The 16,573-nt window shown below is 31.7% G+C and overlaps 1 protein-coding gene across 1 annotated transcript; it reads right to left on the bottom strand.

Annotated features, from left to right (window-relative positions):
* Positions 1–65: 65 nt before the first annotated feature.
* On the bottom strand, positions 66–15,166 carry LOC143048032 (uncharacterized). Its single transcript, XM_076221458.1, has 6 exons — positions 15,046–15,166; positions 6,640–6,933; positions 6,022–6,261; positions 4,752–4,973; positions 3,430–3,501; positions 66–2,923 (listed from the first exon to the last, which is right to left on the bottom strand). Exons 1-6 carry the CDS (start codon positions 15,101–15,103, stop codon positions 2,754–2,756), a joined length of 1,056 nt encoding a protein of 351 aa, XP_076077573.1. The 5' UTR covers positions 15,104–15,166; the 3' UTR covers positions 66–2,753.
* Between the last annotated feature and the right edge of the window lie 1,407 nt (positions 15,167–16,573).

The following is a 16,573-nucleotide window of genomic DNA, read 5'->3' as shown; positions in this document are numbered from 1 at the left end:
TAGAATTTACTTTTCCACTATTCATTAAATTCAGACACCATTTATTATTAAAAACAAAGAACAAATTGGTCATATCATTTTTTTATTATTATAAATTTCTAACAAAGTTAACATTAAAAAAGAATGAAAAACTTGATATGTAATTATTTTAATACAATGTAGATATGTGTCTTTGGTGTAACAGTACAATCTTAATTGAATTTAACACATTTACCTACATATTGTTTTAATTGTAAGGTTTCTTTAATGACAGTACATAGATTTAGTTGTCAAAAGGAAAAGTTACATTTTGCTGCATTTTTTGGTCTTTTTTTATTCACCAAAATAAATGAAAGAACACAATGTTGTTACTCAACACATTTCCCTTCAGATTTAAAGAGTTGCAGAAAATGTAAATATATGCCCTGGACAGAATTTAAAGTTTGGCTAAATATTTGCAGTTTCTTGCCAAAATTATCTATGTTCAGGAAGTTCTTGGCTTAGGTGTAGGTACTTATTTATAAATAAATTTCATAAAAGTCAAATAATATATCCCAACAAAAGTTAAACCATAACAGTTTTAAATAAATACAATGTCTTGACTATGAATTATATAAAACATGCATTCAATAACATAGAAAAAAATAAAAACATAAAATACTTTTCAAATATTGTAGAATATATATAAACATATAAAACAAACAGTGTTTTGGTTCTTTTTCAAACAAATTAATATGTTTTATAGTCTGTAAATCTCTATTTACACCATAATTTATATTTTCAGACATGAAATTGAAACAAGCCTTTTAGAAAATATCAGAAAATAATCTACACATGATAAAACCAAATTATCTTAAAATTTTAAAATATCCTCCATCAACTTAACATTTAAAAATTTCATTTGATTTAAATATATAATAAAATATTTATGTTTTTACCATTTTTTAAACATCCAAAATTGATTAAAAAGGAGGATTGAACCTTTTAATGCCTATCAGTATTTTCTACTAAATCTATGATCATATTTACTCATGACCAAACTGGCCTGTCAGTCTTATAAAATATCATGTGAAGACCTGTGAATACTTAATATTAAAACTGTATATGATATTCTTTCAATGTATGCTACTTCTTAACCACAGAAATAAAAAAAACAACAAAATTCCTTCAATAAACATCAGATACTTTTTGCAAAAGATAAAGGTATCTGATTTAATTTGACTGCATATCATTGACAATGTTCATATAACATCAGCTTTTCAATGCTACAATTTCTAAACTGACTAAAACCAAATTATCTCCCATGACCAGTGTCAAAATCTTACAGCTAGTTGAACTTTTAATGTCTTCAAAATAGCTGATGTTAAAGTTCCTTTTCATAAGAATATATACAATTATATAATAGACATATACATGAATATAATATACATTTACATGATCAAAATATACATAACAAACTATGTACAGATTTAAAGTGAAATACATGTATGATGATGACCTTCTATTTACAAAAAATGCACCAATATATGCATGAAATGATAGCAAGTAATGCTGAAGATAGTACAAAACTTCATATCACTTTTGTTTGGTGAGATGAAAGATGGGTAGATAGCAATATTGATTCAAGAAAAAATACATTATTTGTTGATACAATATTAATTAATCAAAACATTCTTAAATATTAATCAGACTTGTCTTGTTTTGCCATTTTAAAAATGTTCTCAGATAGGTATAAGTATATAAATTGATAATCTCTAAATTCAGTAAAATAAGGTATAACAGGTATGTATTATTTTTGGAATGTCATTTAAAGTATATGGAATGTGTGATAATGTGAATACAGATTCTACATTAGATTGTCAATTATAATGAATAAATATTCTTTCAGGGTTTTCACTTAAATAAGTTTAGAACTCATCATTTACCTAGCATGAGTCTTTTAGTGCTTTAATATAGTTATATACATTAAGCACAGATTGCATGACCTGCATTTAATTTAAGAAAAAAACATCATAACATTATTATATGATACAAATATTCATACAACTGCAATTAATATGGCACAAAAATACAATACCTGAAGTACAATTATTGTATAAAAACAGATAAAAATTGTATACAAATATAACAATTAAAAAAAGTTTAGATAAAAAAAAACTTTCAAGATTCATTTATTTTCATTGGTATGAATTTTCGTGGATTGCCGAAAACTTGCATATTCATGAACATTTGATTTCTTAGTTTTACCAATCTCTGTATAAAAAGCCTATTGAAAATATATTATTCGTTGAACATTTCAATTTGTGGTTCACCTGTACCCACAAAACTTGGTAGCCAAAGAATAATAATGAATCCACAGTATTTGATTTCATGTTATGACTGCTGTTTTCACGATATTTTGTTTTAAAACTTTGCATCAATTATTTCAATGAAAATCTATATTGAATTAAGATAAAAAATAAAACTATTTTCTATATTCACATTAAACATCTATTTTGAACTATGAAAAAAAAATCTATATTAAATTATTAAAAAAAATTTACTAAAGAAAATAAAAGAAACACAATTTTGTTACATATTATCAATAAATGTCTCACAACCTAATGGTTGAATATTTGAGTAAATAATTTTCTTTAAATCCCATTTTAACTTTCAAATCAATTTTTGCTTTAATATGACTAAAGCAAAATAATCAATTATGCATCTACATTTACAGTTTCACCTTCTTTTTGAAATTGTTCATTAATTTTCTTTTCAATGATTCCCAAAAGCTATTAACCCTGTCGTATACTATAAAAAAATGATGATACAACTAATGAAAACACCATAACAAAAGGACTAAACAATGTCTTGGCTGCACTATTACAGTTGTTAGTGTTACAGAAACAGTAATTCACAGTCCTCTGAAAACTGTTCACAAACTGTTTACATCCAATGTAACGATCTGAAAAATTAAGAACATACAAAACTATTATTAAACTATAAATTTTTAAGACATTTTAAACTTATATGAAAAAAGAGGTAAATGATACCAAAGGTCAAAAGGTGACGAGAGACAAACAAAATCATGTAAACAAAAATGACTAAAAATAAACAGTCTATTAAACCTACCAGGCCAAGTCCACTTTGTGTTTTTAGATGTATTTCCATTTGCATCCACCTGATGAGTTAAGCCTTTTTCATCTGATTTTTATAGCTCGTTCTTATGTTGTACTGTTACACCACTGTCCCAGGTAAGGGGAGGGTTGGGATGCCGCTAATACGTTTAATCCTGCAACATTCTGTATGAATGTGTCTGCTCCAAGTCAGGAGCCTGTAATTTAGTGGTTGTTGCTTGTTGATGTGTTACATATTTGTTTCTTGTTCATTTTATTAACATAAATGGGGTTGACCAACACAACGCATCTTAGTGCTCTATAATGTCAGACTGCCCCTATTCTGTATTCTTACCTGCTTCATAAACTTCTAAGGTATATATGTAGTCTGACTGTGTAAAACATTTTCTTGAAGCAGTATTAAACGCTGTAAAAAAGATAATTAATTCAATTATTTTAGGCACTAAATGATATTTTTGTTCAAAAGAAACTATACACTGTGGAATCTTTAATATTGAATTGATGGGGTTTTGTTGGTACAGGTGAACCACAAATTTATCTTCAACAAAATTCAAATTACTATCAGGTTGTATGCAGACTTAGGCAAAACAATGAAATCATGCATCAACGAAGTGGCAAGTTTCTTTTGCCATCCATACAAATTCGCACCCACAAAAATAAAAAAGTTGATATTATTTGTACATTAATAAGTTCTTTTGAAAACTGTAGCCGTGTATAGCAAATTATCTTGAAGGGTATCTATTCAGCATGGATGGAAGCAATGCATATTCAGGACCAGAACCAGGTTTCTTGTTTGAATTGTTTTACAATTGTCATTTTGGGGCCTTTTATAGCTCTGTTCATTGTTAAAGGCTGCACAGTGACCTATAGCTGTTTATTTCTGTGTCATTTACTAACATTACTAATATGTTATCATGCTCTCAATTTTCAAAGAAGATTTCATAAAGCATTGGTTTTAGGTGATTCAACAACCATTCTGGACAAAGAAAGATAACTCCAATTTATTGTCTTGAAACTACAAAAATGCTTGTTTTAGGCCCCTTTTTGGCCCTTTATTCCTAGACTGTTTGCCCCGTAACCCTTAAAATATATCCCAACCTTCTACTTATGGTATTAAACATTGTGGTACAATTTCAGAACAATTGAAATACTTACACACAACTTATTGTCCTGACACTAGATAAATGCTTGTTTTGGGCCCCTTCGGGTCCCTAATTCCTAAACCTTTGAGACCATAACCCCCAGAATCAATCCCAAACTTCCTTTTGTGGTTATAAACATTATGTTAAAATTTTATTGATTTCTATTTACTTATAGTAAAGTTATTATCCGGAAACCATCCGTCTTCGGACGATGACACCGGCGTGATACCAATATATGACCGCAAAAATTTTCTATAGATTTAAAACCTGGGAAACGAGCCTCCTCAAGGGGTTGTTGATTACGTGATTACTTGGCACTTTTTATAGTAATTATTTGATTATCAGACCAAATATTTCATGATTATTTGATAATCTAAGACTGTGTTTTTGATTATTTGATTATTTTGTGGTTAAAAAATTAATTAATGATTATATGATTATATTGGCAAAAAAATTGTGATTATATGATAATTGGTCACCCCATGAGGGGCACTCGTAAATTAGAAGTACTAACCATCATCCCAGGCTTTGACACACATATAACATCCACTCTTAGTACCAATACCAGAAGCCTCAGCATCAAATGGTTCTTTGTTACAGGTATTACAGGTGTAACAAGACACACCCCCTGTTTCCTTGTCATACTCATTCCCACCCCCGGGGATAATACCACCAGGGATCACATCTTGTTCATCCCACTTGTTCTGGAATTCATTGAATGTTCCATCATTCCAGCCTAGAAGAATAAAAAAGAATTGAAGAGAGTTTCATTTTCAGTCTGCATGGTTAGTCACTAGTCCGACGCCCCAGACTAGTAAAATTTCATTCGGACTAGTAAGTTTTTGCAAAACTTTGTTAGGCCAAATAAGAAAAATGTCAGAATATTGCTCTTCGGACTAGTAGTTGAAAAAGTTTTTGGTGCAGACTGCATTTTTATGTTTCATATAAAAAAACAAATTAAAAGCTAACTTGTGGTGTTAATATAGCAAAAGCACAAACAGTAAACCAAATTCATTTATTTAAATATTGAGTTTATTGACAGCATGATTTTCAAATAATTTTCTAGAAAATAAAATAACAAAAAAATCACACATACATGTACATTTTGTGTTTAAGGTACATGTTTTGTACAATAATATAATGTAAATGAAATCATTTCACTGAAAACTTTTATTGTCATAAGGGCAGAAGTTTCCAATTCTAGTATAACAAGATCTAATCTTAATCTAGGGATGATATGAACCAGGAGAGATTCACCCAAAAGGGAGTTCCAACCATATGGCCCCATTTAAAATCATTGATCATCAAAAACAAGGGGGTTCCAACCTTGTTTGATTTCAACAGACAATGCACCTCTTATTTTAGATGATTCTTTATAGAGGCCTTCTCAAAAAGAATTAAATGCTTGCATTATAAATCCTTTATCTGCACTTTAAATAATACAGATGTTTCATATTTCAAACTTGTAAGACCCGCCATAATAATTATAATGTTGATGGATGTCCCACCCTTGATGATGGGATAGACTGCAGTACACTTTAAACAGACAAATTCTATAATTAATTCAAATCACTTTTTCAGAATCTAATGCATTCTGGGTAATATTTTTAAACTGGTGCACCAAAATTTTGTGATTGTTTCAAAACTTTCTTTATGATGGAAATTGAAACAATGACATAAAGTTGTTTTCATTTTGGTGTACGAACAATGAAATTACCCATAATCCTTTAGATTCTAAAAAGGCATATACTTCTCATATTACAATTTGAATTTTAAACTGTTACCTCCAGGATTTACTCCCTCTGGATACAGATTATTAGGATTTGAGTAATAAATCTGAGTAATTCTCAACAGGAAACCAGCTTTATTGTCCCTTCTGTTGTCCGTTACAAACTGAATTGTCAGTTCATTCTGAGTCGTCTTAAAGGAACGAAGATTGGAAAGGTCACCATCGTTATACATAGAGCCACATATACCAGAGGCTGGTACCTTTGGTAATAGTCTAGCATTATCTACTCTTGGTCCTGTAATTAACAAAGTAAAACAATCATTTAGAAAGTTGTAAATGTCTGTTCTAACCCTCATTAATGCCTGTTTTGTGAAAAAAATTGATGAAGTTTGTTCAATGAGGAAAGAAGTTTTTATTTTTTGTAAATACAATGTATTCTCTACAGTTTGAGTTTACTTGAATTATAACACAATATATGTCTCATTTGTTCTCTTGTGGAGAATTGTCTCATTAGCAATCATATCACATCTTCTTTTTTATAATTATGAAAAAAGAGCAGTTTTCAATCCTAGAACAACCCAATTTGGACCCGCAAATAGACTATTTGACTTCAAAGTGCTGTGAATTGAACCACCACACATTTTTTGAAAGAGAAAGAGAAATATTGACTCACCATTGAAAAGTTTCAAAAAGTCATAACATTTTGTAGGATATCCAGCGGAATCATATTCTCCATTGGAGTCAACATCTAAGCTTGTTAATAAAACCTCTATCTGATGACTTGGTTTAGCCTTGATGTATACAATACAGTTCTGACCATCTCTGTAGTAATTATTCCCTGACTGTGATTGGACAGTGTCGTAATCATCCTGTGCAAAGCTATATTTTGTTTTATAGTATTGAGTATTCCTGCAGTATTCCTCAGAACAAACTGAACAGTAATCATTAGATTGTACAACTATGCTACCTAAAACAGATATATATAAAATAAGAAAAAGATAAAAATGACAAGTAACACTGAACAGTCAATCGAAGTCAAAACCCTCTCTATTATTAGTTCTAACAAATTCACCAAATAATCATTATTTATACATGTCATGCATGTTATGATGTTACTGTAGCCTTTGTTTGTAAGAAGTGACAGATACAGGTTTATTGTAGTGTTATGATTAATACACATGAGTGCACAAAAGTATCTATAATACTTAATTTACTTTATTTACCATGTTTACACAATATCTTAACTAGAGGCTCCCAAGAGCCTGTGTCATTCACCTGATGCTACTTGGTTTTGGAAATCATGTAAAAATAGATTAAAATCATTATCATTAATGATAATTTGAGGCCAATTTTGGTTTAATATTAAATATACAGAGGTTTTCTAATTAGAGAAGACATTTTTATGTATTGTCCATAGGGTCCTACATGTATGTTAAAGGGTATCCCCCGCTGACAACTATATCAGTTGATTGATCACCTATAAAGTTACAACACTTGGTCATCATCTCATAAGGAATATTCATGAATCACCCAGTTTACGGCCATCTTAGATGATGGATAGCCTAAACTACAGCACCTTATAAGGAACATTCATGCCATGTTTGGTTTCATTACATTCAGTGTTTCTCTAGAAGAAGTTCAAAATGTAAAAAGTAAATGATGACGAAGATGGACCAGGTGAGCTAATAAAAACTGCAACATAAGTTGCTTCATTGTAAAACAGGACTTCATTTTGTCATAATTATTATTGTTTAGAATAGAACATTTTCATATTACCAACTTTTGACTCCAGGTTCTATAATTTTGAGGTGGATCAACCTTTGTCAAATGCATTAATGGCTAAGACCTTAAGTCCATTATGATGTCAGTTGTCAATGAGACAGAGTGGTTTAGAGAATTAAACTATTTCTAAAGATTAAGAGACTCCTTGTTCAAAACACAGTCATGAGTCAGAACATGTATGTTTCACAGAATCTAAAGTGCCTGATTTTAGTTTGCTGGAGATCTTATACTAAGGATGGGTACAAGTCAAATGGGCACCAATAGAAAAAGTTAAATCGGCACCTGGTTGAATCCGCATCTAGTCAAATCGGCACCTATTTAAAGTCAATTCGGCATCCAATGATATTTGATATAATATCTGGGACTATTATACTAAGTATACTAGCATAATAGTCCCAGATATATATAAATAATTCTAAAAATGTATAAATTCGATCATGATCTATTTTGGGGGTTGGATTTTATCATGCATTACATGTTAAAAAGCATCAAGCAGTTAGAATACAAAAGTTACTTATTTAAAGTTTTCTCAACATTATATGACTGATGTTTTGATAAATTTTCTTTTCAATTAATTAATAACTTTAATCAAGTACATAAATAAAAGAAGACGTTTCAAGAAACCGTGGTTGTCCAATGACTTGACTTCAAAGTGGAATGAGACATGTTCGGCCGAGAACCAGTATCTGTGTTGTACGAACAATAGCAATAAATCTGCATTAAGAACTCTGTATTTGAACAAGAGAATTTAGACTTTGATAAACTTGTTCAACAATCTAAACACTGTTATTGGCACCAATGTCAAGAAGACTTGTTATATATGAACAATAATGACTCCAAACAATTTTGGCGGAAAATTGGTAACATTGGTATAGGTAATGAAAGGCAATCGGCTATTCCGAATGAAGTTGTGCTGTCAGACGGCTCTGTAACAAACAATTTGGACTCAGTATTGCATAAATGGAAGGATTGTTTTTATAATTTGTTAAATCAGAGTAACAACTCAGATCCTAAACTTGTAAAAGAAGATTTAAATTTAGAAAATATAATTGTTTCTGATTTATTAGATAATGAAATAACTTTTGATGAAGTTCATAATATTGTCATGAGTTCAAAGAATAATAAAAGTCGACGTCCAGGTGAAGATTTAATTCAATCTGAATTGTGTAAAATTTCTTAGTTATTTGTACTTTAACAAAATTATTTAATTTATGTTTTAAATCTGGTAAAATTCCAAATACTTGGAATAAAGGTATAATTAATCCAATACCAAAATGTTCAACTTCTGATCCTAGAGATCCGTTGTCATACAGAGGTATTACTTTAGCACCATGTGCATACAAACTTTATTGTAGTGTTTTAAATAATAAATTAACAGAATGGTTAGATGAAAGGGAGATAATTAATGATGAAAAAAATGGTTTTATCAAAGGCAGGAGTACTATTGACCTTGTCTCCACTTTAACGTCAATAATTGAAACTAGGAAAAAATGTAAATTGTCAACTTTTGTCTCTTTTGTAGATTTTAAGAAGGCATATGATACAATTAATAGGTCACTATTGTTTAACAAATTAACAGATTTAGGTATAAGTACAAAGTTTATGTGTGCTTTGCAAGCCATTTATTCAAATATAGAATGCTGTGTTTGTGTGAACGGAAATACTACCGATTGGTTCAGTGTAAATACTGGTTTGAAACAAGGATGTGTTTTATCCAGTCATGTTTAATATTTTCATTAATAACTTAATTGATGATATAAAAGCATTAAATATTGGTATAGACATTCACGGCGAAAAGGTTGCTATTTTATTATATGCAGATGATCTTGTTTTATTGTCTGAAAATACAGAAGATATGCAGAAATTGATTAATGTATTACATGTAGGTGTATGGCGTAATGATAATTGTTTAAAAGTTAATTTAAATAAATCAAAAATCATGCATTTTAGAAATCCCTCTGTGATAAGATCAGATTTTGTTTTTAATATAAATGGTGAAGTCATTGATTATGTTTCTAGCTATCAATATTTAGATTTAGTATTAAATGAATTTTTAGATTATAAAGTTATGGCAAAGGCAGTTGCAAAGTCAGCAAGTCGGGCATTAGGCCTTCTTATAGTCAAATGTAAAGCACATGGTGGCTTTCAACACAATATTTTCACCAAATTGTTGGACACTTTAGTTTGGTCAGTCATCAATTACGGCTCAGCTATTTGGGGTACAAGTGAGTTCTCCTACATCTCAGCAGTTCAGAGCCGAGCCATGAGATTTTATATGGGAGTTGGAAAGTATACCCCAATGATGCTGTTTCAGGTGATATAGGTTGGAAGCCTCCATATGCTAAACAGTGGTCTAACATTTTAAGACACTGGGCAAGATGTACAAAAATGGATAAAGACAGGAAAAATTATAAATAGATATAGGAAGATGTGGTGTGAGTGCCAATGAGACAACTCTCCATCCAAATAACAAATTTATAAAAGTAAACCATTATAGGTCAATGTACGGCCTTCAACACAGAGTATTTACAATGTATATGGTCAATTAGAAAAAGTAGTTATAAAATTAAAAATTGGAGTTATAAAGTAATAAAAATGTTGAAACTTTACAATATGGACAGATTTTGTAATGTAGATGATTAAAAACTGGACAAAAATATAATTCATCAGTTAGACGTTAGTATTTTTGATAATTATAAAACTGAATGGAGTACAAGGCTTGATTCTTATGGTCAAGGAAATAAGTTGAGAACTTATAAATTGTTCAAATTTATTTACTCTACTGAACAATATTTGTTGCAAAATATACCTATTTGATATCGCAGTGCATATGCAAAATTTGGATGTGGAGTAGCACCTTTAAAAATTGAAACTGGTCGTTACGAAAGATTAGAATTAGATAAAAGATTATGTTTCAATTGTGATGATATAGAAGATGAAAAAAACATGTACTGTTAACATGTCCATTATATGAAGATTTAAGGCAGTCTTTATTTATTGATATAATTCAACATGACAATATGTTTTTAACTTTGTCATGTTTGTCAGATGATGAAAAATTTATATTTTTGTTCAAAAATGAAAATGTTTGTAGTTCTGTTGCCAAAACCTGCCATAATATTTTATTGCGAAATAGTATCTTATACTGTTAAAAATCATTGTTATTTTTATTATGTACATGTATCAGGTTTTATCCTTGAATGTGCATGGTGATATTGAAATTTTCTGTTTAGTGTAAATAACAAAACTATGTTTTAATTCTGTTGTTTTATAATTGTATATAACAGTCTCTCATAGTTCTTTTAAGAATGGAACATGCATTCTAAATTTTTATATTGTGTGCTTGATATTATATTGTGTTTATACTTGTATGTATGTGGTGAGACTTTAATAAACTATTGAATCTGAATCTGTGTTTTTTTTTTTTTAACTCAACAGTATACAGGTATAGTCCGGCCGATCGGTGAAAAATTGCTCAAATAATGAGGAAAGCACCAAATTTTGCATGATGGTACATTTTTGTGTATTGAGCAATACAAGCTATGGACCCACCCTCAGCATTCAATATGGCGGCTTATTTCAAGATGGCTGCCATACATTTTAAAATATTTTCCAGTATTGAACAAACCACAGTGGATTTGATGCTGGAAGCACAAAAATCAACATATTTGAATGAATTGGTGTACTTAGCAAGATTTTGTTTTGATCTATCTTTGAAATTCAAAATGGCCGCCTTGAAAAATAAGCAAATATTCATTATTGAGAATAGACCTGAATTTAAGTCTTTTATGGATCTATAGTGTCATTTAGTCTCTGTCGCAGTTCTGTACTTTTTGATTTTGCCTGGCTTGTCATTTCAAACACAAAGTAGTAGCTTTCATAAAAAGCTGCAGTAGTAGCTTTCATTAAAAGCTGCACTATTTGTTGTCTTGGGTCAGACCTAAAAGCTGTGATTTGGGATTTATTTGCCCTAAGATATTATTCAGTGCCTATCTTATTTCTTGGGTCGCAAATATTATGCAATTTGAGATATTATACTGTGAATTGAGAATCATTTAAGCACATATCAGTGAAATGGCAGGAATTGAGGACAACAAGGACAAGAACATTGAAATGGCAGAAACTGAATCACTTGGGGATCTAGAGGAACCCACAGCTGAAGATGCTTTCAGAAATGACTATTAAACAATTGTACCAAGAATTTTTAGCAGATAGGAAATCTAACGCTCAAAGAACAGCTGAGATTTTCCGCAATATAAAACAGAGCGAAGCGAGAATTGATCAAATATATGTGTGTCTAATTACGATGCAAGCTGAACAGAAAGAGGCAATGAATATTAATAACGAACAGATGGGAGCAATATCTCAGCAACTTCAGCAGTCTGAAGACAGAATAGACCACAAGGCTAGTGTTAATTGCTTGGCGTAATTGATAGTCAGACCAATAAGATATTCAATGTTGTGGTGAAACGGATGGACAAGCTGACAACAACTGAGGAAGGAGACACAGTTCAATTTAAAAGTGCATTTGTACAGCAGGGTACCTTCCAACAACTGGCATCTGTTGCCTGTTGTAAGTGAATTAGTGGACAATTATGACAACCTCGTCAGCTCCTGGAGCTCTAACAGGCTTCCCATAACAGCAAGCTGACTCCACTGACCGATCAAGGAAAGGGCAGAGGAAACTAAAAGAGTGTGCCAACAGCTCTTCTTCAGACTCGTCATTGGAGAGAGAATATACCTGATGGCAATAAAATCTTGGTGCAAGGGAACATAGACTAAGCCCACAGCTCCCAAAAATGCAAATATTCAATTGAAGAGGATCCTTGAATTGGGAGGCATTCATTTACCAATTTGAACGAACTGCCTGTAGATGACAATGGGAAAAACAGGAAAAATGTGTGTAGGCTCCCAGATTGCCAGGCCGATGTTGGCTTTGAGTACGCTCGCAAGTAAAGACAGATGATGATTCCAAGGCCTTCAGAAAAGCATTTGAGCAGCGCTTCAGCAAGAAAGAAAGACGATCAAACCAGATTGGAACCGAAGCATTCCTCCCAGGATGTAAAGACAAAGATTCTGCAAGGCATGTAATAGAGAAGAACCCAGAAACATTCAACAAGGCGTTAAAACAATTGAAAACCTAAATAGCCAATCAGATGGCGATATATGGATTAAATAGTGCCAATTATGCAGATCGGCAAGTCTACTTTGCTGTTGGCGCAGTATCACCGACCGATAAAGGAAATATGAGCAGTCCTTTGGAAAATGAGGTGCATAACCTCATACAAATTGTCAAAAAATAGCTGATGTTATGCTTTCAACTAATCAGCATAATCCTGGATTGGCCGATCAATATAACCTTGGTTCTTCTGATCAAATAATCATCGAAGATCACCAGTTCAATGGAAGATCAACTGATCAATATACATGTGGAATATCTCATGATACATACAATCGCGGTAGATCGCCAGATAGAAATACAACCAAGTTTAATGCCTATTGACCAACAACACCCTCACTAAGCCAGATATCATATAGCCACTAAGGAAAACGGTTAGCATCTCCACAGACAAACTCCAGAAATCCCGGTTATTTCAGACAACGGTCACCTTCACCAGGATACAGAGCAAATCAAGCTGCAACCCCAACAATGGAGTCTTTAAACAGCAAAGGGTTGGGCCAGTAGGCCAGCGCTCGACTCCCATGTCTATTGGCCATGAAATATCACCTCATCACAACATCGAACAGAGGCTCGCGGCCTCGTCCGATATTGTCATCAGACAAACCATTTGAAAGAGCTTAGCAGTACGAGGTACTATACATGACCAGAATGTGAGCATGATTGTGGACACTGCTGCAATTATAACATTAGTAAATGAGAAATTAATTCCGGCAGATAATGGAGATTTGGAGACCGTAACGCTACGTAGGTGAACAGCTTGTTTTTGGGAAGATTATAAAGAACGACTCTCGACATTGATAGAGTAAACATACGATGGGATGTGTGCAAAGAGCCATTAACAGACGATGTTATACTTAGGCTAGATATTTTGGACACACTGAGCGCAGGGATATAAATCTGAGTACTCCCACACTTACCATCAACAATTAAGTGATAAATGCGTCATTTGTTAAGAGTGGAAACGAGATTTCAACTCAGCATGTTTGCATAAAACGAACCATCACAGTTCCGCCAAACTCAGAAATGACTGTTACCATTAAAACTAATTAAAGTGCTGACCAGGAGTGCATTTTAGGACCATGCTCGCTGATTAGTTGCGAATTGGTTTCGCACGTAGTTGGAAAAGGAAAAAGTTGCCCCTTAACCATTTTAAATGATGGCAATCGTTTAATCCGCCCGCAGAAAGGTACACCTATTGATTACATAGAATAATTTGACGATGTAGTGGGTACGGCAGATGAAAACGTGATAAGTGACGTAAGACGTGGCATTGAAGAGACACGAGACAAGGTGCCCTCGGCACTGCCTCAAAGTTCAGATAAGTTACCTACAATGTAATATTCCACCACATTTAACCGACCTATATCAAAGTTCAATCGACTCGCTTCAACCTATTTCCTTCCAACCATTAAAACTTAAAGCGTTTAAAGAACGATAACAATAACATGTAACATAATTTGATTAACATTTTGAATTTCACTATTTGTTTTTGTATATATATGCAGCCATATTTGCAAATGTATGTGTTATAGATATAACCAAATTATTTTTTTTTATATTTTAAAATTAATTGATAACAAATTCAAGAACATGAAGACCATTTTTAAAGAATCATTACTTTAATTTCCGAAATTATATAGAATACCTTGCGGACAATCTTGATATTTATAACGTTTTTTCGCCGTCTTGAAAATGGCAGCCATATTCGATTTTTCACAATTTGAAAGATTAATCCTTCTTCTTTCTTTTGGTACCTCATTTATAAAATTTAAAGAAAGATAAGTGGAATTACATCAGTTTAAAGATGTCTGATTGAGGATGAAAAATCTTTGTATTGTGCTACCTTAAATGTCATTGCTTATACTAAATCATATAATATTTTTTGTAAGTGTTGAAGTGCAAAAATATGTAACTGTTTTATTGATTTACAATTAAAAGGCTTTAAACAGTTTGAGAGAGATTGGCCTTATCTGATTGCAACGTATTTTTTGTCCTTTTTTGTGGTGTTGGTGCCAAATTTGATGTCTATTGACTGTCTTTCGCAGACATTAAAATTTTCAGGACTTGTGTTGTTTGTTTCTTAACTAGCTGTTAATGTTTAAGCTTAATCTTTACCTTCGGATATTTGAATTATTGACAGTAAATTCAAAATGTAAACAAATCTGATTTCCATTTTGAAACAGGAAATGGATGCACAGGTAAACACAGGTAAAACTTCACCTGGTTTCCTGTTTTGGACTTCGTAGACCACAAGGGAAAGTTGTACAGGAACCCGGACCAGGCTAAAATTATGTGGATATCTATTTTTCTTTTTTTCTTTTTGGGCTGCTTGTTTGTTATCTATATCAACCACACTTGCAATAAAATGCATTAGTATTAAAAAAAAAAAACATACTATAGATTCTTTATCTACGTATTCTTTAAGAACTTAAATAGTTCTCGTTTAACTTTTTTTTTTTTTATCTCATTGTTTGTATTGTATTATGAAAAAATTATTGATGTTGTAATGTTTATGCCCTTTGGGGCCCATAATTGGAAAATAAAATATCTTATCTTATCTTATCTTATCTTGTTCTGGTTTATTACTTTGAACTGTTTCTTATTCTTTAGCTCTCCTCCTTCTCCTTTACTACTCATTTAAACAAATGTATGACCTGCTTTTAAAACAATAAAACAAAATGTATAACAGGAATATGACCAACAATGTTAGACCATGCATATATTAAACAAGACTATAGTTACGGTGGCAAGGATTTGTATAGTTTTAAAGTTTTAGGGAGAGGCTCCTTTTTTATCTTTTGTGGGGGCAGGATGAAATTTTAAAAAAGCTGGACAACTAGTTTTGAGTAAAAAAAGGGTACGATGCACTGTGGTACGATGAGCAATTTGGCAAAAACAAAGAACAAAATGATTACAATTTTTTTCATCCTAGCTTGTTGTACTGTAAAATGCCCCTAAAAATTGGTTTTCAAAGGTTGTAAAAATTACCACCAGTAATGCAAGTCTAATTAGATAGCAATTTATATTGTTCGGCATTTTTTCACCCTTTCAAACAAACCCAACATCAAGTAAATCCCTCATAAGTTAGTTTACTTTTCTCTTTATTTCATTGCTAAGGCCCCCCCCCCAGAAAATCAAATGGTTGCTGCCTAACAGGAACGTACGTTTCTCAATCTGATATATCACTATATAAAAGTCTATCCTGTTACCTTTTTCGTTTTGCACCTATATGTTAAGATAAAAAATTTAACGACGTTTTTGTCTACAATTGTCTATACTGTTACTGTAACCATAGCAACCATAGTAACAGGATAGACATAACAGGATAGACAATTTTTCGTTTTTGATTGCTGTTGTGAAATAACTTCTCCCTTTGGTGAAGTGATTATGGTTTTCTATTGTGAATTTGGTTTTCAACATGTTACTGCACTTTTTACAAGCATACTGTTTGTGTAATTAATCAAAATTGTTGGTAACAGCATAGACATGAACAAAAGTACACTCTATTTTTTTCACTAAATGTCTTGAAATTTCTGTTCTCTACACTGTCGTTGAAGAAACGAGGCGTTTTAAATGACTTTTGTAAAGATTACTTTGCACTTTTGAAATCAACACTGACTGATTCAATATTGATCAATATTCA

Source organism: Mytilus galloprovincialis, chromosome 10 (assembly GCF_965363235.1).
Source record: "Mytilus galloprovincialis chromosome 10, xbMytGall1.hap1.1, whole genome shotgun sequence".
NCBI lineage: Eukaryota > Metazoa > Mollusca > Bivalvia > Mytilida > Mytilidae > Mytilus > Mytilus galloprovincialis.
The sequence above is the reverse complement of the archived record's forward strand: the minus strand, read 5'-3'. Positions and strand labels throughout refer to the sequence as shown.